This window comes from Podarcis cretensis, assembly GCF_951804945.1.
Source record: "Podarcis cretensis genome assembly, chromosome: 9".
Lineage (NCBI taxonomy): Eukaryota > Metazoa > Chordata > Lepidosauria > Squamata > Lacertidae > Podarcis > Podarcis cretensis.
The window spans coordinates 651,223-679,070 of NC_137178.1; the positions used below are offsets into that span (position 1 = coordinate 651,223).

The 27,848-nt window shown below is 47.1% G+C and overlaps 3 protein-coding genes across 5 annotated transcripts in view; 1 reads left to right on the plus strand and 2 right to left on the minus strand.

Moving 5' to 3' along the window:
* The window catches only part of WDR54 (WD repeat domain 54), a 307,575-nt gene that overhangs the window by 63,282 nt on the left and 216,445 nt on the right, over positions 1-27,848 (minus strand). The gene's annotated exons all lie outside the window — the stretch shown is intronic.
* On the minus strand, positions 7,401-21,611 carry LOC307224241 (uncharacterized protein). The gene is made up of 5 exons (XM_079990933.1): positions 21,276-21,611; positions 18,429-18,556; positions 13,675-13,832; positions 12,798-12,964; positions 7,401-11,212 (listed from the first exon to the last, which is right to left on the minus strand). Exons 3-5 carry the CDS (start codon positions 13,823-13,825, stop codon positions 9,899-9,901), a joined length of 1,632 nt encoding a protein of 543 aa, XP_079847059.1. The 5' UTR covers positions 13,826-13,832; positions 18,429-18,556; positions 21,276-21,611; the 3' UTR covers positions 7,401-9,898.
* Positions 16,003-27,848, plus strand: part of DCTN1 (dynactin subunit 1) — a 74,477-nt gene continuing 62,631 nt past the window's right edge. The window contains exon 1 of one of the 2 annotated variants that reach the window (XM_079990715.1): positions 16,003-16,102. The gene's annotated coding sequence lies outside the window, so the exon portion shown is untranslated. Of the gene's footprint in view, positions 16,103-25,163; positions 25,186-27,848 lie in introns of those variants that run through there. The other variant, XM_079990716.1, reaches the window with a different exon arrangement.

The following is a 27,848-nucleotide window of genomic DNA, read 5'->3' on the forward strand; positions in this document are numbered from 1 at the left end:
TAATAAAGTTTAAAGTCTGGCAGGGCAAATCCGCCCCTTTCCTTTACATCAGTTAATATTTTAAATTTTATTCTGGGCTTCTTGCCCTGCCAGACAAATCTAGAAATCATCTTGTCCACAATCTGCAATGTTTGAAACAAAAACAACATTCTAGGCAATACATTCATCTTTATAACTGCAATTCGGCCCAACAAGGAAAGCTTCAAATTTGACCATGTTTCCAAATCTCTTTTTACTTCTGTCCAACATTTTTCATAGTTATCTTTAAATAAGTTCACATTTTTTGCTGTCATATTTATCCCCAAATATTTCACTTTCTTAACCACGGTCAAACCAGTCTCATTCTGAAACCTTTCTTTTTCTCTAAAACCTTAGTTTTTAACTTATTCAATTTAAATCCTGCCACGTGACCAAATTCATTAATTAAGTCTAAAACCCTTTTAGTACTAGATTCTGGCTCCTGTAGCGTCAAAATTAAGTCATCTGCAAATGCTCTCAGTTTGTACTGTTTAGCTCCGACCTGTATCCCTTTAACCAACTGGTCTTTTCTAATCGTGTTCAGCAAAACCTCCAGAACCAATATAAAAAGTAATGGTGAAATTGGGCACCCCTGTCTTGTCCCTTTTTCTATCTTAAATTCTTCCGTAACGACATTATTTACAATTAATTTTGCTTTCTGTTAGGAATATATTGCGCCTATACCGTTTTCAAACCCTTGCCCTACCCCCATCCCCTGTAAATTCTTTTTCATAAAACTCCAAGAAATGTTGTCAAAAGCTTTCTCCGCGTCCACAAATATCAAAACTGCTTTTGTATTTATATTCACTTCTAATTTCTCCAAGATATCAATTATATTCCTCAAATTGTCAGACAAATGCCTTGCCAGGAGAAAGCCCACTTGGTCTTTATGAATCTCTTCCATCAATACTTTTTTCAATCTTTTAGCCAAAATATCAGCAAAAATTTTGTAATCCACATTTAATAAGGATATGGGGCGGTAGTTCTTAAGTTGAGTCTTTTCAGTCTCTGTTTTCGGTATAAGCGTAATGTATGCTTCTTTCCACGACTCTGGCGCCCTTTTCCCTTCCATAATTTCATTGCAGACTTCCTTCAAAGGTTGCATTAAGTACCCTTTCAAAGATTTGTAGTACCTGGAAGTCAGCCCATCCGGTCCTGGAGACTTGCCCAGTTGCATGCTTTGAATGGCACCTTCTATTTCCTGTTCTGAAATTTTATAGTTCAACATCAGTTTACTTTATTGAGAGATTTTTTGTAATCCATTTGTTTTTAAAAATTGTTCTATGTCCATTTCTTTCTGTGGCCCTTGTGAATATAATTGTTTAAAATACTTCTGGGTTATGTATATTTTTCCCTTCCACTTCTAGGTTTGTGATAGTGTTTAATTTTTGTCTTTTTCTCATTTGCCAGGCCAGAAGCTTCCCACACTTGTTCGCCGATTCAAATGTCTTTTGTCTCATTTGTTTAATCTTCCATTCTATTTCTTGATTCATTATCTGAAGAAGTGTGCATGCACACGAAAGCTCATACCAAGAACTAACTTAGTTGGTCTTTAAGGTGCTACTGGAAGGAATTTTTTTATTTTGTTTTGATTCATCAGTTCCATATATTGTGTTTGATATAATTTTATTTCTCTCAAAATCTCTTGTGACTTTGGTTTTACTCTCAATTTCTTTTCCCCTTCTTTTATCTTCTCTAAGATTTTGTCTTTTTTCTCATTTTGGCTTTTCTTCTTTATTGCATTCTGTTGTATCAGGAACCCTCTCATAACAGCTTTACTTGCGTCCCAGATTATTCTTTTTTCAACATCAGTGTTCATGTTTATTTCAAAATAGTCTCTCAAGGTTTTTTGGGCCTTTTTGTATACTTCTTCATCTCTAAATAAGGTGTCATTCATCCTCCATCTGAATGAACCAGTTTCTATTTGTTTCATTTCCATCCTTACAGCATTATGGTCGGAGCAAGTTTTGGGGCAGATTTCCACTTTTTTTATCTTTGGTGCCATTCCTCTAGTTATCCATATTTGGTCAATTCTAGTCCATGTCATCTTGGCTTCAGAAAAGAAGGTTCCCTCTCTTCCCAAAGGGTTCCTTACTCTCCAAATATCCACCAAGTCCATATTGTCAGTCATTTCAAAAAAAGTTTTAGGTAGTCTACCATCTTTGGTGACTACCTGTCTTTGTGATTTGTCCATATTTGTAGATACTACTCCATTCATATCCCCCATCAAAATCACGTTCTCCTCTAAATAGTCCAATAGAGTCTCATGCAACTTCCTAAAAAATTCGGATTTCTCCTCATTTGGTGCATAAATTCCTACAATTAAAAATTTTTCTCCTTGAAACTGAATTTCTATTGCCAAATATCTTCCTTGATCGTCCTTGAAAATTAATTTTGGTAAAAGTCTCTCCTTTGCATATATCATGACTCCTCTTTTTTAAACTTTGTCCGATGAAATAAACTCTTGTCCCAATCTCTTATTGATAAGTAATTTCCTGTGTTGCCTCATTACATGTGTTTCTTGTAGACAAATCAAATCCAGTTGTTCTTTTTTTAATATATGAAACACACTTCTTCTCTTTCGAGGGGAGTTCAATCCATTACAGTTCCAGCTTAGAAGTTGCAGAGCCATGATGGGGTTACTTCGCTTTACCTCCAACTGCTCCAAGTAGTTGCTCTTCTTCTGTCGGTGGTGTCTCTTTCTCTGGACTAGGGAGTCCAAATGGTAAATTTGCTATGCCCAAAATTCCTTTTTCCAGTGTTTTTGGCTCTTCTTCCGATTCTGCTTCTTTCTGAAGATGTTCTCCGTAATCTCTCAAAAACTTATCTTTGTCATTCACCTTTCTTATTCTTATTTTCCTTTCTTTATATTTAACCAATAGGCCTTGGGGAAATTCCCACCTAAAAAGTATCTTGTTTCTTCTCAGCAAAACCACAAGATCTCTGTAGTAGGTCCTTATATCCAAAATGTGTTTTGGGATATCCTTAAAGATCTCCACAAAAGAATCTCCAATTTCCAGGGTTCTCTGGTAGTGCAGATTTAAAATTTTGTCTCTTTCTTCTTTTGTTCGGAAAGTAATCAAACAATCTCTTACCTTGTTCTTCCTCTGGTAGTGCAGATTTAAAATTTTGTCTCTTTCTTCTTTTGTTCGGAAAGTAATCAAACAATCTCTTTCCTTGTTCTTCCCAATTCTGAAAGCACTCACTATCTTAAATTCTTCCTTCCCCAATTCCTCTTGCCAAAAATCTGTAAATTCCTTTGTAAGAAAGTCCGCCAAATTCTCCTTCTCACTTTCAGGTACCGCTCTAATTCTCAAATTTTTCTCCTTGGCTTGTAATTCTATAAAAGACAATGCCAAATTGTGGTCCTCCAGTTTCTTATATGCAGGTAATATCTTCTCCTGGGCAGCAGATGCAATCTCTTTCGCTTCCTCAGCTACTTTTCGGGTCATAGCCGATTCCTCAATTAGTTTTTCAATGGACTCTGTATTAAAAGTCACTTTCTTTACCAGGTCATTAATACTTGCTGTATTCACATCAATTTTTGCTGATGCAGCCACCACCTGTTTTTTTTGTATCCACCACTTCTTTTGCTAAATTTTCCAGAGAGTCATTAATTTTACTAAGTGCCTGGGTTAATACATCATCAGATGACATAGTTTTTAATTTGCTCTGCGTGGCAGCTGCTCCTCCTGGTACTCCAGAAGTTGATGGCCTTCGCTGGTGATATGTTTTGCCTGACCTGGTATTATATGCTGGGTCTAATTTTTCTTTACCATCTGCCATAGCCCTCTCATAAAAGCTCAAGGTCGGTCCCACGCCTGGAAGATTTGTTGGGAGTTTGTTTTGAGAAGGAATGTGGCGTAGTTGTTATTGCAACAGTGTCACTTTTCCTCTAGGGGACAGCATCAATTTGTAATCTTTAACAACAAGTATAAACTTTAATAAGTTCCACCAGCCATTCAAAACCACAGTTTCATAGTCCAAATAGATACTGTGAAACCCTAAAGGAGTTACTTTAAATTCAGAAAAAGTCCAGAAACACTGTATCTTTTTCGCAGAGTTAGCTTGCAAGACTAACTTTCACTCTCAAGTCAGCTTCCTTTTAAAAGGCAGTCCGTTCCCAGGGCTTTGAGACAGCAGAATTAACTTTCAAACTCCATTCTCGTGCAGGAATAAAGCTTAAGTCTTCCCCCCTCCGCTCCTGCAAACTCGGGGGGAAACCACTTTTTGGTGTTGGATTTTAGACCTTTTCCAAAAAGGATCTTTCAGGGTTTCCGCTTTAAAAGTCTCTTTGCTTTGTTCTGTCTATAAACAGGGGAAGCAGACTTCCTGTTTATACTTTCCCCTTTTGGCACCGAATTTATTCCAATTTGTTCTTCCAATTTAAATCAATAAACCTACTCATGAGTAGATGCTTTAAAGTCCAATTGTCCAGGAAAAAGTCAGCGCTCTCCGGCCACAGCTGCGCAGCTTCACTCCACAAAAGAAGCAGTCGGCTCACAGCACCGCGCCGCTCACTCCGTTCCGTTCCGAAGCCTTTAAAAAGGCTCTTTCCCAGTTCAGAGGGGGCGCAAATGGTGCCCGCTGAGTCCCCATGCTCACAGGCTTCACCCGCCTTTGATTCTCAAAGGTCCCCGCTTTGCTGCAGCGGCAGGACCCGATCTCGTGGAGCTGGTCCCTCCGGAGCTCAGAGGGAACCCGCCATTAGCGGGAGGCGCCAACTCGGAAGTCTCAACTTCAATTGATTTTGTATGGGGACCAATTTGTAAATCCGGGGACTGTCCCTGGGAAACGGGGATGTCTGGTAACCTTATTCTGGGTCCCTCCTGCCTCCTGCGTGGAGTGAGCGAGGGACCCTGTTGCAACAGTTTAATAAAGATCAGGATTACTAGCTGCTTTGCTTCTCAATATTCTCTGGTTAGCCTCTGTTATTTTCTCCTACCATTAGGGAACCCACTTAAGGACTCTATACGGGCTCTTGGGTACCCCGTAAGGGAAAAGCAGCAGTTTTTTCTTATAACAGTGCATTTTATATTTGACTTCCTTTAGTAAAGTTTTCTTTTGAAATCTTTAAGATAACTTTGCTGCAATAACCTGCATTCAGTCGTTGACCTTTGTAATGTTTTATTTTCAAACCTTTGAGATAAGATTTAGTTTGCTGCCAATTATATTGCTTTGGTTTTTTTTTCTGTTTTTTTTTAAAAAAATAATATTTATTCCAGTTTTAAACCTGTAACCTGGAGCGTATGTAACCTGAGGTACCACTGTACAAACAAATGACAATGCACTTGATCTCACCTTTAACAGAGACTGAGCCTTTCTTAGGAGGGATTACGGTACATACTGTAAATCTGTAACAAAGGAGCCACCATTTTTCACGTCAGCCTTTCCTGACAAATAAATAGTCATTGTGTAAATAGACGCATTCTGCACCTCGCGCTGAAATTCTTTGTTCTCCCTTTACATACGGAATTACCAGGATTCAATAGCTTCTCTAAAATGTTCTTTTTCTTTTAACGTAACTTAGTAAAGTAATACTTGGCTGTTTCTATAATTTTCTCATAAATTTCATTAGGCTTCCAGTTACTTTTCCATAACTTCACGTACAGAATCCCAGCCGTTGCAAAGGATGCATGGTGCCTGAGATGGACCTTATGGTCTTATGTATGTTTATTGTGCTTTTAATTCTTTTGGGAGCCATCCAGAGTGGCCGGGGAAACCCAGCCAGGTGGGAGGGGTATTAATAATAAATAATAATAATAATAATAATAATAATAATAATAATTCAGTAGGCACAGAAGGGAGTCAAAAGGGATTTCGGACTTGAAGTTGCCCTGGGCCAGCACCACTTTGCTTTATGTTTCCACCATAAATGAAGAAATCAAAGTCCCTTTTACCAGCATTTCAGGGCGCCCACTTGCCATTCCTCCTCCCAAACACCCACCATAGGGGACTTCCAAGGCATTTGGGGCCATTGATGTATCCCCTGTATTTACAATTTTTCATATAGATGCTCACTTCCAACTGAAAAGGTCGTTCCTCTGCATTTTAACCTGTATTTTAAATTGGGTTTTCCCCCCCTATTACGTTTTTACTGTAATTTTACTGGTGTTGGCCGCCCTGAGCCGGCTCTGGCTGGGGAGGGCAGGATATAAATAAGTTTATTATTATTATTATTATTATTATTATTATTATTAACAACAGGAATGCTCAGTTATCATATGAGCTGTTTGTTTTTGTTATATATTACATTTATATCTCACTTTTCCCACCAAGGAGCTCAAAGCAGCTCACATGATTCCCCCCCATTTGATCTCGCACAACAACCCTGTGTAGGGATCAGATGGGATTACCATGAGGAATTATAAAATATACATCAAGCCACGTGTCCACGATGAACGCATTGTGTTGACTGGGTTTGATATATTGATGATAATTTCTGATTAAATCCCATAAGATTCTACATTCATGCCCTTTTGCCTCTACTGCCCATTTCTCTCTCTTTTCACAAGTCACGTACACACTTTGACTGACAGGCAGGCGTCCTGGGTCATCTAAAGACTATGGGCAGTTTCTTTGATGTAGCTTTTCTAATAGGTAATCTTAGGATGTTAACCTTAGGGCCAGGAAACAGGTTTCACGTGGCCATCCTTATCATGTGTACTGATTGTTTATCACCTCCGGGGTTGCTGTATTCGCTCCTTTGTAGTTTTTCATTCATTTACTCCAGAGTATGTATGCCTAACTGGTGTTTATAGTTTAACTTTGTCCCCACTTGAGGTCTGTTTGAATGCTCCAAGGAAATCTGATTGGTTCTTACCAGCACTGTGTAAAGGATTTTTTTGCGAATAAAATGGCCTGATGAGGGGTGTGGTGCATGCACTTTCTCCGAGAGCCTTGCAGGTCAAAGCCTCGTGTCTTATTTTAATCAGGGTCCATTCCTTCCTTTGGCCTCAGAACGCAACACCCTGTGAGGTTGGGTTGGTGACTGGCAACCCAATGCGCTTCAAGGCTGAGCAGGTATTCGAATCCTGGTCGCCTGGTGCTCTAACCACTACACAACGCTGCTATAATTCTGTTATTAGCATGGTATAGGGATTAACGGCAAACACACTGGCATGTTTGTGGTCCTGTTCCTCAAGGAGCATTCACACATTCTTTGAAAGCAACTGTCTCTTCCGAAACACTCATTCCCTCCTGGGGGTTTTGGCACCACACGCCGTCCCCGGCCCTGAACTCTGGATTGGCAGCTGCCTGCTGTTATCAGATTCCTGGCTCCAAAGTCCAGCAAACAACGGCCAAGGCAGCTCCAGTATAAAGCGGGGGTAACCTGGGCTTGGATTTGCACACCCTAAAATGCAGCCGAAATGCAGTTGCAATGGAAGCAAAACTAAACGGTTTATTGAGATATAATGCAAAATACGGACGCAGCAGAGAGTGAGATGTGTAGGTCATGGGGGCCCATTTAAGAAGCACTGGGGGCTAAACCACGCAGTAAGAATTCAAGAGGAACCAATACAAAAACCAGTACAAAAACAGAAGAACCAGTATAAAAACAGCAGCAATATTTAAAGGAGGATTGACAAAACAACTGTATTAAATCTCCTTCAGTTTAAAAGCACTTCAAGTCTCGCCCCCCATTCTAACTGCACAGTGTTAAGTTGCAGCTGTTACCCCGGTATGGTGGAACAAAGGATTATTTTTAAATATTTATTGCATTTTATATCCGGTCTTCTCTCCGCAGAGCTCGAGGCGGCCTGCACCCTTCTTCCCTCCCCATATTATCCTTACCACAACCCAGTGAGGTAGGTCAGGCTGAGGGTTAGTGACTGGCCCCCAAGGTCACCCAGCGAGCTTCATGGCAGAGTAGTGAATGGAACCTGGGTCTCTGGGGTCCCAGTTTGATGCTCTAACCACTACACCGCACTGCCTCTCTGTCCCCAAAAGTGCAGGTGGAAAGGAAGGAGCTGGGGAGCTCAGGGTGGCTGAGCCCCCCCAGAAATGAACATGAAGGGAAAGGGAAAAGGGTGAAGGCACACAAGGCACGACCTTTCTGCACAGCGACCGTTATGTATTACCGTATTTTTCGCTCTATAAGACGCACCAGACCATAAGACGCACCTAGTTTTTGAAGGAGGAAAACAAAACAAAAAAAATATTCTGAATCTCAGAAGCCAGAACAGCAAGAGGGATTGCTGTGCAGCGAAAGCAGTGATCCCTCTTGCTGTTCTGGCTTCTGGGATAGCTGTGCAGCCTGCATTCGCTCCATAAGATGCACACACATTTCCCCTTACTTTTTAGGAGGGAAAAAGTGAGTCTTATAGAGCAAAAAATATGGTAACTTGGGACTGACCCCAGAAGTGGAACTTCCGTGGGCTGCCTGTCTGTGCTCAGAATTGCTCAGAGAAGGTAAAACGCTTTGCAGCAGGTTTCTTCCTTTCGTGATGGTGCATCAGAATCTTTCTCATGGGAGTCTTCTAAGCAGAGCTTGGATGTCCGCCTGTTGAGGATCCTTGAGCCGAGATTCCTGCACTGCAGGGGGTTGGACTAGATGCCCCTCGGGGGTCCCTTCCGTATAAAAATTTTATTAAATTTTCTGCTTTACAATTTAAAATACTCATTTCACATGCTCAAGATATCAATGACTTCTTCTCTTTCCATGGTTCATTTTACATATCCTAAATCCCTGCATATTTTACAAAAACTATGCCATTCAGTATTCCACTACTGCACCTGTCAAACTTGTTTACCCTGTTGAATTTATCTTAATGCTGCCAGCGTTTTCAGCTGGACACAATCATTATTTCCCATATATTTGATAAACGCTTCCCAAACTTTGTATGTTCTTCTTAGTCTCTTATTATGTTAAGTCTGCAAGTTGTGCATATTCTGTCAACTTAAGCTGCCATTGTTCTTTGGTTGGGACCTTGCTCGTTTTCCATTTTTGGGCTAACGAAACACGGGCTGCAGTAGTGGCATACATAAATAACCTTTTTTGACCCCTGGGAATGTCCGTCTGAATTATCTCCAACAGGAAGGACTCTGTTTTTTTGGCAAAAGTACTTTTAAACATTTTTTTCAATTCATTATGGATCATTTCCCAATACTCTTTTACCCTTGAACAAGTCCACCACGTATGAAAGAACGTTTCCTCTTTCCGTTTCCAGCATTTATCTGATTCAGTCTTATACATCTTGGCAAGTCTAAGGTAAAGGTAAAGGGACCCCTGACCGTTAGGTCCAGTCGTGGCCGACTCTGGGGTTGTGGCGCTCATCTTGCTTTATTAGCCGAGGGAGCCGGCGTACAGCTTCTGGGTCATGTGGCCAGCAGGACTAAGCCGCTTCTGGCGAACCAGAGCAGCACACGGAAACGCCGTTTACCTTCCCACCAGAGTGGTACCTATTTATCTACTTGCACTTTGATGTGCTTTCAAACTGCTAGGTTGGCAGGAGCTGGGACCGAGCAACGTGAGCTCATTCCGTCGCAGGGATTTGAACCGCCGACCTTCTGATCGGCAAGTCCTAGGCTCTGTGGTTTAACCCACAGCACCACCTGCGTCCCTTGGGGGTAAAGCCTACTTGGGGGTAAATTCCAACCCTAGAATTCCATGAGTCTTCTGGGATTTTTGGCTGCCCTGCTTTCCACAGCCTCTTGCCAAGTGCAATGTTGTTTCCTGCAAGCACCGAGGCCTCACTGTGGCCCTCACTTCATCTCAGCTGACCCCTTGCAAGGGACCTTGTCCCCCCCCCCCCCGGCTCTGCTGGTGTTTGCTGGGCACAAAGATGGCGCTTGTATTCTGCAAACTTATCACTCGTTTTGCGCTCTGAGCCTCGGCGCAAGGGGGCACCCCATTGCAGGCTGAACGGGGCAGAGACTTTCACCTCCACAGGACGAGCAGGTCCAGGCATTCACGGCGGACCCTCCTGAGCAGCTGGTCATGGTCTCCCCGGGTAACGTCCGGGCAGCCTTGCAAGTCCAGGTGTCCGAGCTGATTCTCCGAAGCCAGCAGCAGGTGGGCGGTTTGGGCAGACACCTGGCTGTGGGCCAGGGAGACTTTGCACAGGTGTGCCAGGGGGGTGCCAGGGGTCTCCAGCGCCTTCTGAAACAGCCCGTCCAAGGGGAAAGGCACGTGGATCAGCTCCAGGGTTTCCAGGCACGGGGAATTCCTAAGCAGAGACAGGAGGGTGGCGCTCAGCACCGCGGAGTGCGGAGTAGGCAGAGGAGCGTCGGACGCGGCCAAGATGAGCCGAAAGGCACAGAGTCGAGGGAATTTGTCAAGGGGAACGAGGCTGACATCCACGCCTCCGTCTCCGTTTGCAAGTGGTTCCCAGTGCCAGCCGGGCAGCTGCGGGGCACAGAAGGAGGCACTGAGCTCCCGGAGGTTTGGGCAGCGGCTCAGCAGGGTGGGGAAGGAGAGAGGGTCTTCAAGGGAGAAGCCCCCCAGCGAGAGAGTCTGGAGCTGGCTGCCCTGGGCGGCGGCCAGGGGCAGCAGCTCCCCCAGGTGCCTGCTCCCCTGGCAGTACAGCGTCAGGTGGGCAAGGCCGTGCCAGGACAGCAGGGGGCTTTGGCCCTTGCCAGGGCCGTCTTCGAGGATCACTGTGGCCCTCGCCACGTGGGGGCACGCAGCACAGATGGCAGGCAAGGAGTCCTCGCTCACCTCCAGCATCTCCCGGAGGGGCAGCGTGAGCTTGGCACTCCCCTCGCCTGTGAAGGAGGGTGCCCTGTGCCACCGCACCAGCTCCTCCAGGGAGGGAAACTCCGGGGGGATCTGGGCCCCGCCAAACTCCTGGTGGTGGACCAAGCACACGGCGTCCGGGACGAGGCTGCTGGCCAGGGACTTCAGGCTGGGCAGTGCCAGCAGCAGGAACACCAGGGCCCAGAGGAGGTCCTGGCTGGAGACGCTGGGTTCAAGGTCCGACGCTGCCAGCACCTGCAAGGCCGGGCAGCAGAAGGTGCCTGCGATGGGGTCATAGGCCAGGTAGAGGAGGGAGGCCCCAGAAAGTCGGGCGCAGGCAGAGATGTCCAGTTCGCGCAGCCGCTGGCAGGAGGAGCCCACAGCCGAGAGGACGGATGTGTTGCACTGCGTCCCTGAGAGGTTCAGCTTCGTGAGGCCGGGCAGGATTTCCGCCAGGTCAACCAGGGAGTCGGCAGGGATCCGGCTGCAGCCGCGGAGATCCAGGGAGGACAGGTTCTGCCTCGGGAAAAGGAGCGAGAATGAGAGTAGGACGGAGGGCAAAGGGACCCCAGGAATTATAGGGACAGAACTACCGAAACGATATAGAAACTTATTCCTGTATGCTACCACAGCAGCAAGAACGTTAAAGGTAAAGGTAAAGGTACCCCTGCCCGTACGGGCCAGTCTTGACAGACTCTGGGGTTGTGCGCCCATCTCACTTAAGAGGCCGGGGGCCAGCGCTGTCCGGAGACACTTCCGGGTCACGTGGCCAGCGTGACATCGCTGCTCTGGCCAGAGCCAGAGCCGCACACGGAAACGCCGTTTACCTTCCCGCTGGTAAGCGGTCCCTATCTATCTACTTGCACCCGGAGGTGCTTTCGAACTGCTAGGTTGGCAGGTGCTGGGACCGAGCAGCGGGAGCGCACCCCGCCGCAGGGATTCGAACCGCCGACCTTTCGATCGGCAAGCCCTAGGCGCTGAGGCTTTAACCCACAGCGCCACCTGCGTCCCCCTAGCAAGAACGTTACTCTCCCCAAAATGGAAAGAAGCAGAAGTCCCAGCAAAGGAAGAACGGATACAAAAACCTATGGGATACACAGAAATGGCAAAACTTGCCAGAAGAATAAGAAATCAAGAAACTTTTTTTTACAAAAGAATTGAAATGCTTTACTGAACATTTACCGATAAGTTGTAAACAGATGAGAAGATTAGCAGGGTTACTGTAAAAACCTGCAGTTTGATAAGAGTATATATGTAAAGTAGATGAATAAATGAGCAAATTAAGTTAATTTAGATACGCAGAAAATATTAAAAATAAAGTTAAGGAGCCGCAGAAAGAGGGGGAAGGAAGTCAAGATCTGAAATGCTAAAATGATTGTAAATTTAGTGAAATGTATAAACCTGAAAAGCATAAGTATTTCTGTTTTTTAAAGGATCCTGGGACACCATAATTACATGGGCATGTTGCCAGCAGAGCAAATTAATTATTATGACTGTGTTGGCCCAAATATAAGCCACACCCGAATATAAGCCACACCTTTAAAGTTCAAGGGGAAAAAAGAAGAAAAGACAATACCCAAATATAAGCCACTCCCTTAAAATTCTGCAGGCAATCACACCCGTTTCGTTTTACCATATGTCTGTTTCAGCCGCGATATCATAAAAGCCTATTTTTGTAAGGCCGTGAATTTAAGCTGCACTAGCTTTTCATGGTCGGAATTTGGAAAAAAGTGAGGCTTATATTCAGGCCAATATGGTAGTAATAATAATAATAATAATAATAATAATAATAATAATAATAATAATGTAATAATAATAATAATACCCGGTCACTCTGGGCGGTTCCCAACAGATTAAAAACATGATAAATTATCCAACATTAAAAGCTTCCCTATACAGGGCTGCCTTCAGATGTCTCCTAAAACTTCTCTGCCTCCTTGACATCGCATGGGAGGGTGTTCCATGGCCCCGATCCGAGTGCATCAAGCGCCTGAAAGAAGCCACATGGCAGGAGGCCAGGGAGAGGAAGCAGCATCTCAGAAGACGTGCCTCCCTGAGGGATCTCCGTCCTGGCACAGCGCCCCCTGCGCCCCCCCCTTACCTTGCAGCGCACAGTGATGATGTCCGCGATGGCCTTGGTGACCAGCTTTGGGCAGGTGCTGAGGCTCAGCTGCGTCAGGTGCGGCACCAGGAGCAGGTGCAGCATGGGGCGGGTCAGGCGCCCGCTCTGCCCCATCAGCTGGAGCAGCTCCTGGACGACAGAGCCAGCTGGGAAAGGGGGAGGAGAGACCCAGGATGTTAATCTGTGCTCACAACAACAACAACAACAATACAGTGGACGCTCGGGTTGCGGACGTGATCCATGCGGGATGCACGTTCGCAACTCACAGCGTTCGCAACCTGCAGCAGCACATCTGCGCATGCATGGGTTGCAATTTGGGGCTTCTGCGCATGTGCAAAGTGAGATTTAGCGCTTCTGCGCATGCACGACTGCCAAAACCCGGGGGGGGGGGGGAGACCCAGGATGTTAATCTGTGCTCACAACAACACCACCACCACAGTGGATGCTCAGGTTGTGAACGTGATCTGTGTGGGATGCATGCTCGCAACTCGCAGCGTTCGCAACCTGCAACGGCATGTCTGTGCACGCATGGGTTGTGATTCGGCGCTTCTGCGCAAAGTGCGATTTAGTGCTTCTGCGCATGCACGACTGCTGAAACCCGGAAGTAACCCGTTCCAGTACTTCCGGGTTTTGGTGGTCCGCAACCTGAAAAAATGTAACCTGAAGCATCTGTAAACCGAGGTACGACTGTAATTTATTACTTATAGCCTGCCCACCTGCCTGGTTTCTCCAGCCACTCTGGGCGACTTCTAACCCTAAGACTGCCGGCCGGCTGCCAATATGGGAGGCAGGACCTCAACCGGTGCTGCTGCCCGCTAGGGGCTCCTGGGCGCTGCCCCCTTCCGCACCCACTCACCCAGCTCGCTGAAGGGCCCCATGATGTAGCGGAAGTGGTATTCGTCCAGGTATTTGTCGGCGTAATCCTTGAGCCAGAGGCAGCTCATGTTCCCGGCCACATTCTCCAGGCAGAGCCTCTGCAGCGCCTGCACCTCTTTCCGCCTGGGCATGGAGCTCCTGGAAGAAAAGGCGTTGGCAAGGGAGGGGCGGGCAGGCAGGCAGTTCCTCCCCTCCCCTGCTCCCAGTCAGGGTGGAGCTGCTCCCTTGGCAGGATGACAGGCCCCACGGGTGGGGTGTGAGGTCAGGCCGGGATGTCATGCTGGTGTGACGTCACTCGCACCCTCCTGCCCTTTGGCTCTCCTCATCCATGGGGAAACTTTCTTTTTTCCAAATCCTTTACTATTTTATTCACACAATATACATTCTTTACAACAGACAACTCCAAAATAAAATCATATGTAACAAAACCAGAAGTCTCATGTTTTCCTTTACACTGATCTCCTCTCTGATATCTTTACTTGATGTTTCTTGCTGCTTTCTGCTTTCCTTATAGAATTGTTTTGTTTTTTTTTTAATATATTTTATTAAGGGTTTTCTTGTTTTACAGTGTAAGTGTGTTATAAAAATTTAAATCTCTGAAATCCTATACAGTGGTGCCTCACAAGACGAAAAGAATCCGTTCCGTGCGGCTCTTCGTCTAGCGGTTTCCTCGTCTTGCGAAGCAAGCCCATTGACAGCTTAGTGGATTAGCGCTTTTAGCGGCTTAGCGGATAAGCAGATAAGCGGCTTAGTGGCTTAGAAAAAGGGGGGGGGAGGAAAAAACCCCGCAGGAACTCGCAAGACATTTTCGTCTTGCGAAGCAAGCCCATAGGAAATTCGTTTTGCAAAGCATCTCCAAAACGGAAAACCCTTTCATCTAGCGGGTTTTCCGTCTTGCGAGGCATTCGTCTTGCGGGTCACCACTGTACCATTCTTTAACAATTTCAATTAATCCCTTCACCTCCCTCCCCCACAGCCCAGTACTTCCCTCCACCCGTGTGCCTGCTATTATTTTTGTTATTGTTGCATTATTCGCTTTATTTGTTATTTCATCCTTAATACATTTACTATCCTATCTCCTTGCACCTTTTAAACTTTTGCACAGGGGCACTTTCGTTTCTCTTGAGCTCTGGGCCGCCTTCCGACAGCTGTGAGTGCATGTGTGTGTGCGGAGGATTTCATGAATGAGTTCCTCCTTTATGAATCATTGGCCAAACCCGGAACGAGGCGGCGGTCCGAATCTCTGGTTTGGCCTGGGAAGGAGGGTGCAGAGCGGCCCAGAGGTGACTGGATGGACTCTCCTCTCTCCTGCTAAGGATGGGCAAAGCTGCCATGCAGACCCCCCACTGCCCAGGATCATCATCATCATTTTATTTACAGTGATCCGTTCTTAACCTGAAACTGTTCTTAACCTGAAGCACCACTTTAGCTAATGGGGCCTCCTGCTGCCGCTGCACTGCGATTTCTGTTCTCATCCTGATGCAAAGTTCTTAACCTGAGGTACTATTTCTGGGTTAGCGGAGTCTGTAACCTGAAGCGTATGGTACCTGAAGCGTCTGTAACCCGAGGTACCACTGTATCTATACCTCACCCAGCCCAGCCACTCTGGGTGGCTTCCAATACATATCAAATGAAGCAGGATTCAACAATCCATTGGAATCCAATAGCAAACAGTAAAATCAAACACCCGCAAATCCTAAAGAGTTTACACTGATCAATTACAATGACAGGATTCCCGGGGGGGGGGGGGCAGAAGGGGGATCCTGGTGGGCTTGTCCCGGGCGGGGCGGGGAAGGGAAGGGGGCGCCGATCGGGACCGGGACCAAGAGAGCAGAGCTGTCCACGTTTCCCTTTTCTCACGAGGAATCCTATTCGGAATAATAATAATAATAATAAGGGAATACTGAAATAAGGGAATAAGGGAATTTCCCTTCAAAAAAAGGGGAGACGTTGACAGCTATGCAAGAGAGCTGGTCCCGATCCGAGGTCGCCGAGCTGGTCCCGGACCTCGGATCGCTCGGATCATTCCCTTACCTCCTGCCGCCGATCCGCCCGTCTCCCGGAGCCGCGCCCGCCCGCCTGCCTGCCGCCCTCCTTCCCGGGAGCCCCGAGGATCGAGTCCCTCTTCCTCCTCCTCCTCCTCCTCCTCCCGCCCCCGCGGCCCAGGAGCAGCCAGGCCCCGCCCCTCGCCGGGCGGAAGGCGCCGCGGCCCCGCCCCCTTGGGCTTCGCCGCCCCGGAGGCGCCTGCGCGGGGTCCAGGGGTCCTTCTGGGCGGGGAGCTGCCCCGCGCGGCGCCTGCCCGGGGAAGTTGTGGGAGTTGGCGGCGGCGGCGGCGAGAGAGAGGGCAGCCCGGGCGGGGGCCTTGCTGGCAGGGCGGAGGCCGGCGCGGCGGAGAGAGGAGGGAGCCGGTGAGTGGGGGGGGGGACGGGGGGGGGACAAGGGGGTCCTGAGGGGAGAGAGAGAGAGAGGAGAGAGAGAGAGAGAGAGGCCCACCTCGCAGGGCTGGGGGGGGGCGCCGGGCGGAGGCAGAAAACAAGGAGTCGGGGGGGGGGAGTGGAGGGGGGACCGGGGCTCAACCCCCCCCCCATAATTATTACCTCTTTACATTTGTTTAGAACAGGGAAGGCCCAACTCGGCCCTCCTGACGTTTGGGGACTACAACTCCTCCCATCATCCCTGACCACTGGTCCTGCTAGCTAGGGATAACGATAATAATGATAACATCATCATCAACAACAACTTTTATTTGTATCCTGGATAATAAGATAATAAGAATAAGAATAATAAACTTTTATTTGTATCCTGGCTGGGAAGCGGGGGGGGGGGGGACCAGGGCTCAACCTCCCCCTCAATAATTATTACCTCTTTACATTTATTTAGAACGGATGGCCCAACATGATGATGATGATGATGATGATCATAAAAACACTTTAATTTTTATCCTGCCCTCCCCGGCCGAGACCGGGCTCAGGGCAGCTAACATCAAATATAAACATTGATATAAAATCAAACAATAATTAAATCACCTCTTCAAAACAAATCAGGATAGAATTAAAATCTGAATTAGATGGCTTTCTGCCAGATTTGGGTGTTTAAAAAAGTGTGACGTGGAAGCTGTACTTTTGTAGCTGTGACACTTTTGAATGGTGCAAAAGGAGCATTGAAAGTCACTGCTTCTGTAGCTAAGCAATGTATTTTTCGCTCTATAAGACGCACCAGACCACAAGACGCACCTAGTTTTTGGAGGAGGAAAACAAGAAAAAAAATATTCTGAATCCCAGAAGCCAGAACAACAAGAGGGATCGCTGCACAGTGAAAGCAGCAATCCCTCTTGCTGTTCTGGCTTCTGGGATAGCTGCGCAGCCTGCATTCTCTCCATAAGACGCACACACATTTCCTCTTCCTTTTTAGGAGTGAAAAAGTGAGTCTTATAGAGCAAAAAATATGGTATTTTCTCCAGATGCTAACAATATTTTAAAAAGTCAAAAACTTCAGCTGTTTTCATGTGGCTCAAAAGCTGTCTTCAGGTACTTTATTTGCTTTTTATCTGTTGAACGCTTATGGCTGGAGGGGTCCCAAAACAGCTGGAGGGCCGCGTTTGGCCCACACTGATTTAAAATACGTGATAAAATGAAGGAGGGCAACGTAAATTGGAAAAGGTACAAATGCTATGAGGTAAAATTGGAATTATAAAAAACCATGAGGCGGGATGGAGGGAAGTCGACAGCTTGCGTGAGCAAATGAGGAAAGAGTTCTATAAAGATGTATTTAACATTATAAAATGGAAAACCTAATACATATATTATTTTTAAAAATCAGTTGCCCCCCCCCACCTCAACAGGGCTATCAAGGCATCTTGGCAGGGGCAGCCGTCCCCCATGAAGAGGGGCTTTTTGGTTTAAGGAAAATACAGGGAAGGCCAGGGAGTGGGCAGTAGAAATTTATGAAGGGATGCAGAGCAGGAAGAAAGTGGACCTGCGGGGAAAGCTTTCCTTCTCTCGAACTCGAGGGCATCTGACAAAGTGATTCAGGAGAGGGAGATGAAAGTCCTCCTTCACGAAGTGCGGCGTGGAGCTACGGAACTCCCATCCACAAGAGGCAGGGGCCGCAGTGCCAGATTTACGTATAAGCTATAGCTTAGGGCCCTACTCTCTTGGGGGGCCACCCAAAAAATTTAAAGGAAAATAAAATGTATTTCACTATTAGTATACTTCTTCTTAATTATATTTCAGTGCAACAATTACTTTGATAAAATACATATTTTGTTATGTGCAAATGGTTTTAGATACCTACGAGGTCCATAAATGACCATATGGCATATATTCAACACAAAAAACAGTGACAATTTGTTTTGGACAAAGGACAGCTGGACATAGAAAGGGCCCCATTACCTTCAGTAGCTGAGGGCCTCATCCAACCTAAATACGGCCCTTGCAGGGGGTAATAATAATAAAAATAATAATAATAACAATTTATCATTGATACCCCACCCATCTGGCTGGCCTTAGAAGAGGATTGGACCAATTCCCAGAGGGCTCTTGAGGGCGACTTTCTTCTCGGTGCCATTCTGGCTCACTGGAGCCAATGGATCTAGCCTGCATTCAGAACCCCTTTCCCACTGCCTCTCTTTCCTGAGCTTCCTGCAGACCTTTCACTGCAGCCTCTTCCTTCCATGCCCCCCGGATTTTGCTATGTGGGGAGGAAATCTTGTGCTGCAGGGTTCGCCTCCCTCACCATTTCCTCCTTCCCGGGGGGCCTGTTGACCTTCAAGCAGTCTGGGCTCTGACAGGAGATGTTTGCATTGCGGGCTGGACTTGGGTGTTTCTTCCCGTGCTTCAGTGTGATGACAAAATCTACGCAGGCTGAACAAAATTAGAATAATGAAACACAGGGCACATCCCTGGAGGGGGAAAAATCTGATTTTTTTTTAAAGACTACCATTTGTGTCTATAACGTCTCAGCTCATTTGCTCTAATCTTGCACCCCCACCTCCCTAAGTGCTAGTTTCCACCCTCGATTTTTAACTGAACAGGCAAGCAAACTCTTCCCTCACATTTTTTTTGTCAGCAAATGATAGTCTTCAAACACCCTGCTCAAAGAACTCTTATTCAAAACTGGGGAGTCTAAAGAATTACGGGGTGTTGGGAAGAGGCAGATTCCACCAAGCATCACTTTTTTCTTGATGAATGAGTGTGATGTCAGTGAACAGGCTTTTTGGGCCAAAGGCTTTTCTTTGGCAGCAGATCAGCTAGTATGACAAAGGCGCAGGTGACTGAGCTCTTGCTGGGAGGCTGCTAGCATCTGCGGTGCAGCGACAAGTCAGCAATTGTAGGACTTGCTTCACGTGATAGTGGGCAGCCCGGCCTTTGCACTTTAAAGTTCTCCTTCAGCAGCTCCACCCAGTTGTTCTACACAGAGAAGCCGTGTGCCAATACATCCTGTAGCTCATGGGGGCAGAATACTACAAGGAGGTGCTCAGAAACTATTGCCTGTTCCTTGATTATTGTCATTTGCTCTACGCGGGGCTGACCCTGAAGCTGACCCAGAAACTCCAGCGGGTGCAGAATGCCATGGCGAGGCTCCTTACGGGGTCCTCACCGCGGGATCACATTCATCCAGTGCTTTACCAACTGCACTGGCTCCCGGTGGAGTACAGGGTCAGGTTTAAGGTGCTGGTTCTGACCTTTAAAGCCCTATACAACATGGGGCCCTCGTCCCTACAGGACCCCCTGTCTGGTATGCCCCGTGGAAGGCCTTACAGTCTTCAAATAAAAACATCTTGAAGGTCCCAGACCCCAGAGAGGTTAGGCTGGCCTCGACCAGAGCCAGGGCCTTTCCTGCCTTGGCCCCAGTCGGGTGGAACGCTCTGTCCCAAGAGACCAGGGCCCTGTGGGACTTGACATCTTTCTGCAGGGCCTGCAAAACAGAGCTGTTCCACAAGGCCCATTATAAGACCCTGCATATAAGTGGCCTCTCTATCACTTCTCACCGGCTCATACAAATAGCTGAGCCTGGTGAGTACTTAAGGTCCCTAACCCTGTAGTTATAATTTGTGGGTAGCCATCTGAGTTTATTTTGATTTTAATCCAATTTTAAGCTGTACAGTCCTAACTCAGGTGCCAGACGCTTCAGGCTGCATTCTTTTGGGTTATGGACCGCCAAAACCCGGAAGTACCGGAATGGGTTACTTCCAGGTTTCGGCAGTTGCACATGTGCAGAAGTGCCGAATCACAACCCACGCATGCGCAGATGCACCGCTGCGGGTTGCGAACGTGCATCCCGCACGGATCACGTCCGCAGCCCAAGTGTCCACTGTATTTCAGTTGATTGCTGAATTTATATTTTAATATATTATATATTTTGATCTTAGCCACCCTGAGCCCGGTTCTGGCTGGGGACAGCGGGATATAAATTATTATTATTATTATTATTATTATTATTATTATTATTATTATTTCCTTGCTGGCCCCTGCAGGAATTGTGCAGTGTGGGCCAAGAGTACTGCATCTTTGCTGGGACCTGCCTGCTTCTTTCAGTGGACTAGGATGACTTCTTTGAACTCTTAGGACCTTCGTGGCCTGACTGCAACTGAGCAGCTGACAGCTTGAAGCTGCTGGTTGGGAGAGCTCACTTGGAGCGGCTTCCTTCTGGTAGCAACATGGGCTGCTGCTGGCTGGGTTCTGCTGCTGGTCCTGATTCTTTAGTGAGATCTGGACCCAAACTGGAGGACCACATCCTCCTCCCCTCCATACCATGGGGAGGTTGCTTTCATGATCTGCGACAGGCTTCCCCTTGGGGCACCTGAGAGCCAGTGGGCTATAGTGCCTAGTGCGCTGGACTAGGTCCTGGGAGACCAGAGTTCAAATGCACGCTCAGCCATGATGCTCCCTGGGCAACACTGGACCAGTTACTGGCTCTCAGGCTAACCTACCTCATGGCATTGTTATGGGCATTGAATGGGGGGGGGGGGAGAACCATGTATGCCACGTTGAACTCCCTGAGGGAATGGTGAGATGTAAATGTCATAAATAGATAACCTTCCGGCTTCTGGTGGAAACGGGATCTTGGAATAGAAGGAACCTTGATCAGGTTCTGGAGCGTCTCTGAAATATACAGTGACTGCTGGGAACATTTGTTGTGACGTTTGCTCCTGAGCATCTCACAGGGCGATGGAGCCAGCTTGTTAAATTAGATGGGGGGAAATATTATTTCCTTTGGTTTGTGAAAGCTGTTTGGGCCAAACATTAGAAGGCAAAGCATGATGGAATGAAGGACGTTTAATAAACAGACGTTTAATTCCAGTATATGGGCCTAATACCGAAGAACAAGAGAACCACTATATCTCATGAGAATACCAAAGAGAGCAGCAGTTTAAGTAAGAGATTTTGAACTCTGAAGAATAGAAGTAGTGTGATCAAGCACTTCTAGAGCAGCTTTTGACCTCTGTCCCCCCCCCCCCGACACGTGTCTCACCTGCTGCCCTGCTATCTGATAGTCAGGGGAAAGGGGTTGGCTGTGGAATGATGGGATGGTGGGTGACGCATTCAGATGAATATGATCTTGAACTTGAAATAGACTAACCTCCTTGTTACCAGACAGGAGCATCCTCAGATCCTTGGTGTGTTGCTATGGTTACGCCTTCAGTGAAGTGTTTCAGATATATTGATTTGCAGCTTTGGTTGCTCCAGTTTAAGCTGCAAAAGAAGAAGAAGAAAAGAAATGAGAAAGCATTTGGACGGGCGTTGGGGGCATCTCTTTGAATAGCCCCTTTTCTGTGCTCTTGAAGGCACTGCAGCCTCACTCCCTTGGCAGAGCTGCTCCAGCTACTGCTGAAATGGTAAAATGGTGCAGTTTGTCAGTGCGCAAATGCGCACAGCTTGACTCAGCGGGGTCCTAGTGCCAAGTGGATCACGGTTCTCCTTGGGTGAGGAGCTTGGACCAGGAGCAGGGAGCAGGGAGTCCTGCTCCTGGGGATTCAGTAGTAGGGGGGCATCGGGGGGGGGGTCTTCAGTTGCTGCTTTCTTTTGTTTGGGAGAGGATGACCTGGTGGAAACTCACACTTCAGTGGTTATTATTTATTTTGAATATTTTTAGGCGGCTAAACGTTACTGAATATTACAGTGTGTAAAACAACAACAATAACAATACAACAAATAAAAAGAGAAAAGAGAATTTTTCCAAAGGAAAACTGGATGCTGCCAACAAGTCAATTCATCCTTCTAGAAAAAACGGGGGTTGTTTTTTCTTTTAAGCCTCTGACAAGATGTGTGTTGTGCTGGAGCCTAACTTCAGTGGACAGCATGTTCCACAATGCAGGTGCCACTGGGTTGCCATAAGATGACTGCAGTGAACTGGCAGCTGAAAAGGGGGCAAGGCAAATCTGGGGTATCCTGTCTCAAGCATTTAGGGCACCATGCACTGAGACCTTAAATTTGGCCTGGTAGCCTATTGACGGCCAGTGCAGTTCCCTGAGGAATGGTACCCTGAATAGGCAGACAGCAGCCTCTGCCCCAAGCCCTGCTGCCACATCATGCGCTAGCTGCAGTTTCCCCATCAAACATAAGGGCAGTCCCACATCAGACCATTGCAAGATTCTGGGGAGGAAGCCACTCTCAGTAAGGTATGCCTGGCCAGCTCCTTCCTCAACAGTTGAGTTGTGGGGAAGGGAAGTCTTATTCAGTAACAGCGCCACCCAGCTAGGGAGCAAGGGGGAAGAGGAACCAGGCACCTGCAGCAGGAGAGACGAGAATAATAACAATAATGATATATAATAATAATTGATTATTTATACCCCACCCATCTGGCTGGGTTTCCCCAGCCACTCTGGGCTGCTTCCACCTGAATATTAAAAACAATACAGCATCAAACATTAAAAACTTCCCTAAACAGGGCTGCCTTCAGATGTCTTCTAAAAGTCAGTTGTTTATTTCCTTGACATCTGATGGAAGGGTGTTCCACAGGGCAGGCGCCACTACCCAGAAGGCCCTCTGCCTGGTTCCTGGTAACCTCACTTCTCGCAGGGGGGGAACCGCCAGAAGGCCCTCGGAGCTGGACCTCCGTGTCTAGGCTGAACGATGGGGGTGGAGATGCTCCTTCAGATATACTGGACCGAGGCTGTTTAGGGCTTTCAAGGTCAGCACCAACACTTTGAGTTGTGCTCGGAAACGTACTGAGAACAGCATACGAGCCACGTAACGTCCACCTCTTCCCTTGTTGTCCTTCTGTGAATATGACAGAGTAGGGAACGGAGGGGCTGCTTGAGGTCCACCTGGGCCATAAGACGACCCTGTGCAAGGCTGCCTTTTTTCCTAAAGCAAATCGCTGTCATTGTGATCCCAGTTCTGTGCAGCTGCATCTCCCAGTCTCAGAGGAGGCTAAGGGGTGATATGATAGCCATGTTCAAATATATAAAAGGATGTCACATAGAGGAGGGAGCAGTTTTCTGCTGCTCCAGAGAAGCGGACACAGAGCAATGGATCCAAACTACAAGAAAGAAGATTCCACCTAAACATTAGGAAGAACTTCCTGACAGTAAGAGCTGTTTGACAGTGGAATTTGCTACCAAGGAGTGTGGTGGAGTCTCCTTCTTTGGAGGTCTTTAAGCAGAGGCTTGACAACCATATGTCAGGAGTGCTCTGATGGTGTTTCCTGCTTGTCAGGGGGTTGGACTCAATGGCCCTTGTGGTCTCTTCCAACTCTATGATTCTATGATTCTATTCTATGATTCTATGAGGCAGCTGACTGATAGTCGTTTGGACCTTCAACCTTTTTTGATATATGTCCCAAGTGCCCTCTGAGGCTTTAGTATTCTATTTCTGTGCCCCATTTCCATCCGGTGGGCAGCGTGGCAGAATGGGGATTTGAACTCTGCCCTTCCTGTTCCTAGTGTGGCAGCAGTTAAGTCCTCTTCCAAACTGGAGACTTCAGATCCCTTTCCTGTGTGCAGGTCAGGGAATCCCTGCCTCCTTGGATGTGTAACTGTGTAGCTCAGCTTTAATGGGGATTGGATGAAATTCATGGACTACAATACCAAAGAAAGGTCTACCAAGCTTGCGCGTTGAGCACACTGCTTTATGGAAGTGAGTCAGGGGCAACTTACACCTGCCAGGAGCGGCGCCTCAATGCCTTCCATGTGCGCTGCATCAGGAAGATTTTGGGCATCACATGGCAGACGGACTCAAAGATATGCTCTCCCCAGCGCACATTCCCAGCATGTTCGCATTCCTGCCTCAGCAACCTCTATGCTGGCTTGGTCATGCCCGCAGAACGGAAGATGGCAAGATCCCCAAGGACTCCCCAAGGGGAGCTGATTCCAGGCACCAGACAGCATTGGAAGACCAGCTCTGCATTACAAAGATGTCTGCAAATGTGACATGAAGGCTGGCAGCATCAACCCTGCCGTGTGGGAATCCCTTGTAGACAATCACAGGGCCTGGAGACAGAGAGTCGGGTCTTGTATCCACAGCAGTGACGAGAGGAGAAATGGCTGCTGGGAGGAGCGCAGAGAGAAGAAACGCCCTGGCGCATCTGCAGCAGCACAACTGGATGCTGTTCTCTGCCCCGGCTGCAACAAAACATGTCTCTCCTGTATCGGTCTCTATAGCCACAGCAGGCGCTGCAACCTGCCAACAGTTTGACTTCACTCTCAAAGGCACACTCCTCCATTGCCTGCCAAGATGGACAGGTGCCAAAAACAACATGGAGGACAGGTTTATCAGTAGCTACTGATCGCAGAGGATTGTGTACTTCCTTGGGGACTAGAGACAGCCTGCCAGGGAATAACAGTTGCTGAGGAACATGAGCGTGAGAGCTGGTGCGCTCATGCACTGCTTGTGCGTGTCCCACACGGGCATCTGGTTGGCATCTGTGGGAAAGAGGATCCTGGCCTTACAGATCTGGCTTTGGGCTGAGCCAGCTCTTCTTAATTTCTTAACTGCTTTGTCTCTGTGAGGGTTGGGCAGTGAGTTTAATGTTTCTGTAGGAGAAGGGCAGTCTGCTTGCGCATTTGTCAGTGTGGCAGCACTTGCGCTCCAGAACTCACTGCCTGTGGACATGAGGCAGCTGCCCTTTGTGGTTCCAGGTGCCTCTTGCTGAAAACTCTTCTGTTTCAGCAAACCAGAAACAAAGACAAGATTTAGTTGCCTACATTTATTTTAAAGTTATATTGATTGTTATCTTTGTTTCTAATGACTATGATTTTATGTATCTTTGTTTTTTAATTGCTTTATGGATTTTTAGCTATGTTTTATCAATAATTCTATCTGTGCATTACTTGAGGGGTTATTTATTATGCAGTTTATAACTTTTCAAAATAATAAATCAATTGATTTATTTGTAGAAGATAAGATCCACCTGTCTGTTTAAAGCAGAAAGAAGAACCATAACCCCCCCCCCCCAATCAGGTCAAAGGAAAGAAGGGAAAGCTGGACAATGACAACCGTTGATTCAAGCTGAATCAGCTCTCTGCTACAACCCCAAGGTCTCGTTCCTGGTCAGTCATTGCCAGTTCAGGCTCCATGAGTGTATATGTGAAATTAAGATTTTTTTACCCCGGCATGCATCATTTTGTGCTTGCAAAACAAACCTTATGTTTTACTGGTGGCAGGTGTGAATGTTTGGATGGGGGTGAGGGACTGAAGCTCAGTGACAGAGCTGGTGCTTTGCATGCAGAAGGTATCAATAATAAAATTTAATATTATTATTAAGACCCCAGGTTCCGTCCTTGACATCTCCAGTAGAAAGTATCAGAGAGCAGCAGGCAATGGGGAAGGCTTCCCCCCTCTGCCTCACAGAGTAAAGGACCCCTGACCATTAGGTCCAGTCGTGGCCAACTCTGGGGTTGTGGCGCTCATCTCGCTTTATTGGCCGAGGGAGCCAGCGTACAGCTTTCGGGTCATGTGGCCAGCAGGACTAAGCCGCTTCTGGCGAACCAGAGCAGCGCACGGAAACGCCGTTTACCTTCCCACCGGAGCGGTACCTACTTATCTACTTGCACTTTTTGGCATGCTTTCGAAATGCTAGGTTGGCAGGAGCAGGGACTGAGTAACAGGAGCTCACCCTGTTGCGGGGATTCGAACCGCCGACCTTCTGATCGGCAAGTCCTAGGCTCTGTGGTTTAACCCACAACGCCACCCGCGTCCTCCTGCCTCACAGAGAGCTGCAGCCAATCTGAAGAGACCCTATTAGGTAGATGGTCAAATAAGGCAGAGCTTTCTAGGCTAGTACAAAACAACAGAGATTTTTTAAACGGCCGAGTCATAAAGGTACTGTGTTGGCCCATAAGCATGTAACAGGGCAATACCTTTATAAAGTTTATCAAAATGTCACAAAATAGTGTGCAAGCTTTTGTGTTCCCCAGAACTCTTCATCAAGCTAGAATAGATGATAAGTGGGGAAGGGCGGCTGTGGAGAGAAAGACTGACGTTCAAGCCATCCCTGTCTCCACTCGGTAAGAATTTTAAGATGGAGTGAGGGAGGAGGTAGCAGACATTCAAAGGAGACCGTTTAGGTTCTTTGCGGGTTTCCGGTTGCAACCAGGTCTGATGGCATTGCATGCTTTGGCGTTTTCTTCTTTCTGTAGCATTCAGAGTGTTAACGACAAGACTTTATATAAATATACTGTACAGTATAGTCAGACCTCGGGTTACAGCCGCTTCAGGTTGCGTTTTTTTGGGTTACGGACCGCCAAAACCCAGAAGTACTGGAACGGGTTACCTCCGAGTTTTGGCGGTCGCGCATGTGCAAAAGTGCTAAATTGCGCTTTGCGCATGTGCAGAAGTGCCAAATCGCAACCTGCGCATGCGCAGATGTGGGTTGCGAATGCTGCAGGTTGTGAATGTGCATCCCACACAGATTACGTTCGCAACCCGAGCGTCCACTGTAGATGAAAGGATGGAGTTTGCAAGATTTTGACAAAGACTGGGTTGAGAGTAAAGAGATGGGGAATGTGGTGTCAGAGAAAGTATGAATGGGGAGCCATTTATTATTATTATTATTATTATTAATAATAATAATAATAGCAACACTGATCTCACCGTCAGCTCCAGCCCAAGACATTTTGGCCCCTGAGGTGAACCCCAAAATACTCCCCCCATTGGCGAGGGAAGGAGGGCTGAGTGAAGATTCACTTCAGGAGCAAGGCGATGGGGATAAAGATCTACCTCAGGATCTGCTGCCCCTGTGGATCCTGCCGCCCGAGGTGATCACCTCCCCTTGCCCCTGCATGGGCCGGCCCTCCTCACAGTTCTTCTTTGTTGTGCTTATGTAATCATTTCATGTGGAGAGGGAAATAAATCACATGAGTCGATTGTCAGACTCTGTGGGCAGGTACGATGGATGGAAGTTTCTGTACACATTGTGGTTGCCTCCCAGAGTAACCTCAGGTGCATTCTTATGTTAAGTACTGTAGGGGAAACTACCACATTGATTTTATCAGCTCAAGATGTTCTAAAATGTCACCCTGTGTTGTAAAAGATTATTGAAGCGCTTCCTGGCCAAGTGTGCTGTTGAGCTATTAAGAGGAATTCCCTGTGTGCCCATTTCCCACACAAAGTCCTAATGATGCCCTGCGCCTCTTCCCTCCTTTCCCCCACCCCTTATAGGGGGCATTGTGTGAATGTGAGGCCTTGGGGTTTCTTCTGGATCTGCCAACTCTTTGAAGTTTGTCGTTTTGAACAGGGGTGCTGATCAGTCCAGTCATCAGTCAGGTTAATTGATAAATAAGTCACCACATGATCAATTGGGCAGCAGATTTGAAAGCAGCTGCAAGAACTACAATAGTCATTTTTAACAGGCAAAGTTGGCACCACCCGGTGAGAGGCATTTGCTCCCGCTCTGACATGTGAGAGGGGAGAGTCTTCTTATGGTAGTGTTGGTGCTGACACTTAGGGGCATAATCTTAAAAACAAAACTGTTGCCTATTCATTTGTAATAATTATATGCAGATTTAATCGATCCATAGGCTGCACTCCTGGGCAAAGGAAACCTGAAAGTCAGCTGAGTTCACCCGCCAGGTACCCGTTTTGTTCACAGCATCAGCTCTCCAGCGTTTTGAGCAGGAATCTTTCCCAGCAACTGAAGGGCTTTAGCTTGGTGGCTGAGCTTCGGAAGGTCCCAGGCTTCACCAGAGCACCTCCAGGTAGGGCTGGGAATGGC

Bases quoted from the DNA above. Each gene is read 5' to 3' on its own strand.
- LOC307224241 (XM_079990933.1), bottom strand. From the start codon at position 13,825: ATGCCCAGGCGGAAAGAGGTGCAGGCGCTGCAGAGGCTCTGCCTGGAG. The intron at 12,965-13,674 runs GTGAGTGGGTGC...CCCCTTTCCCAG, and splicing joins GGGGCCCTTCAGCGAGCTGG to CTGGCTCTGTCGTCCAGGAG. The intron at 11,213-12,797 runs GTAAGGGGGGGG...TTCCCGAGGCAG, and splicing joins TCATCACTGTGCGCTGCAAG to AACCTGTCCTCCCTGGATCT.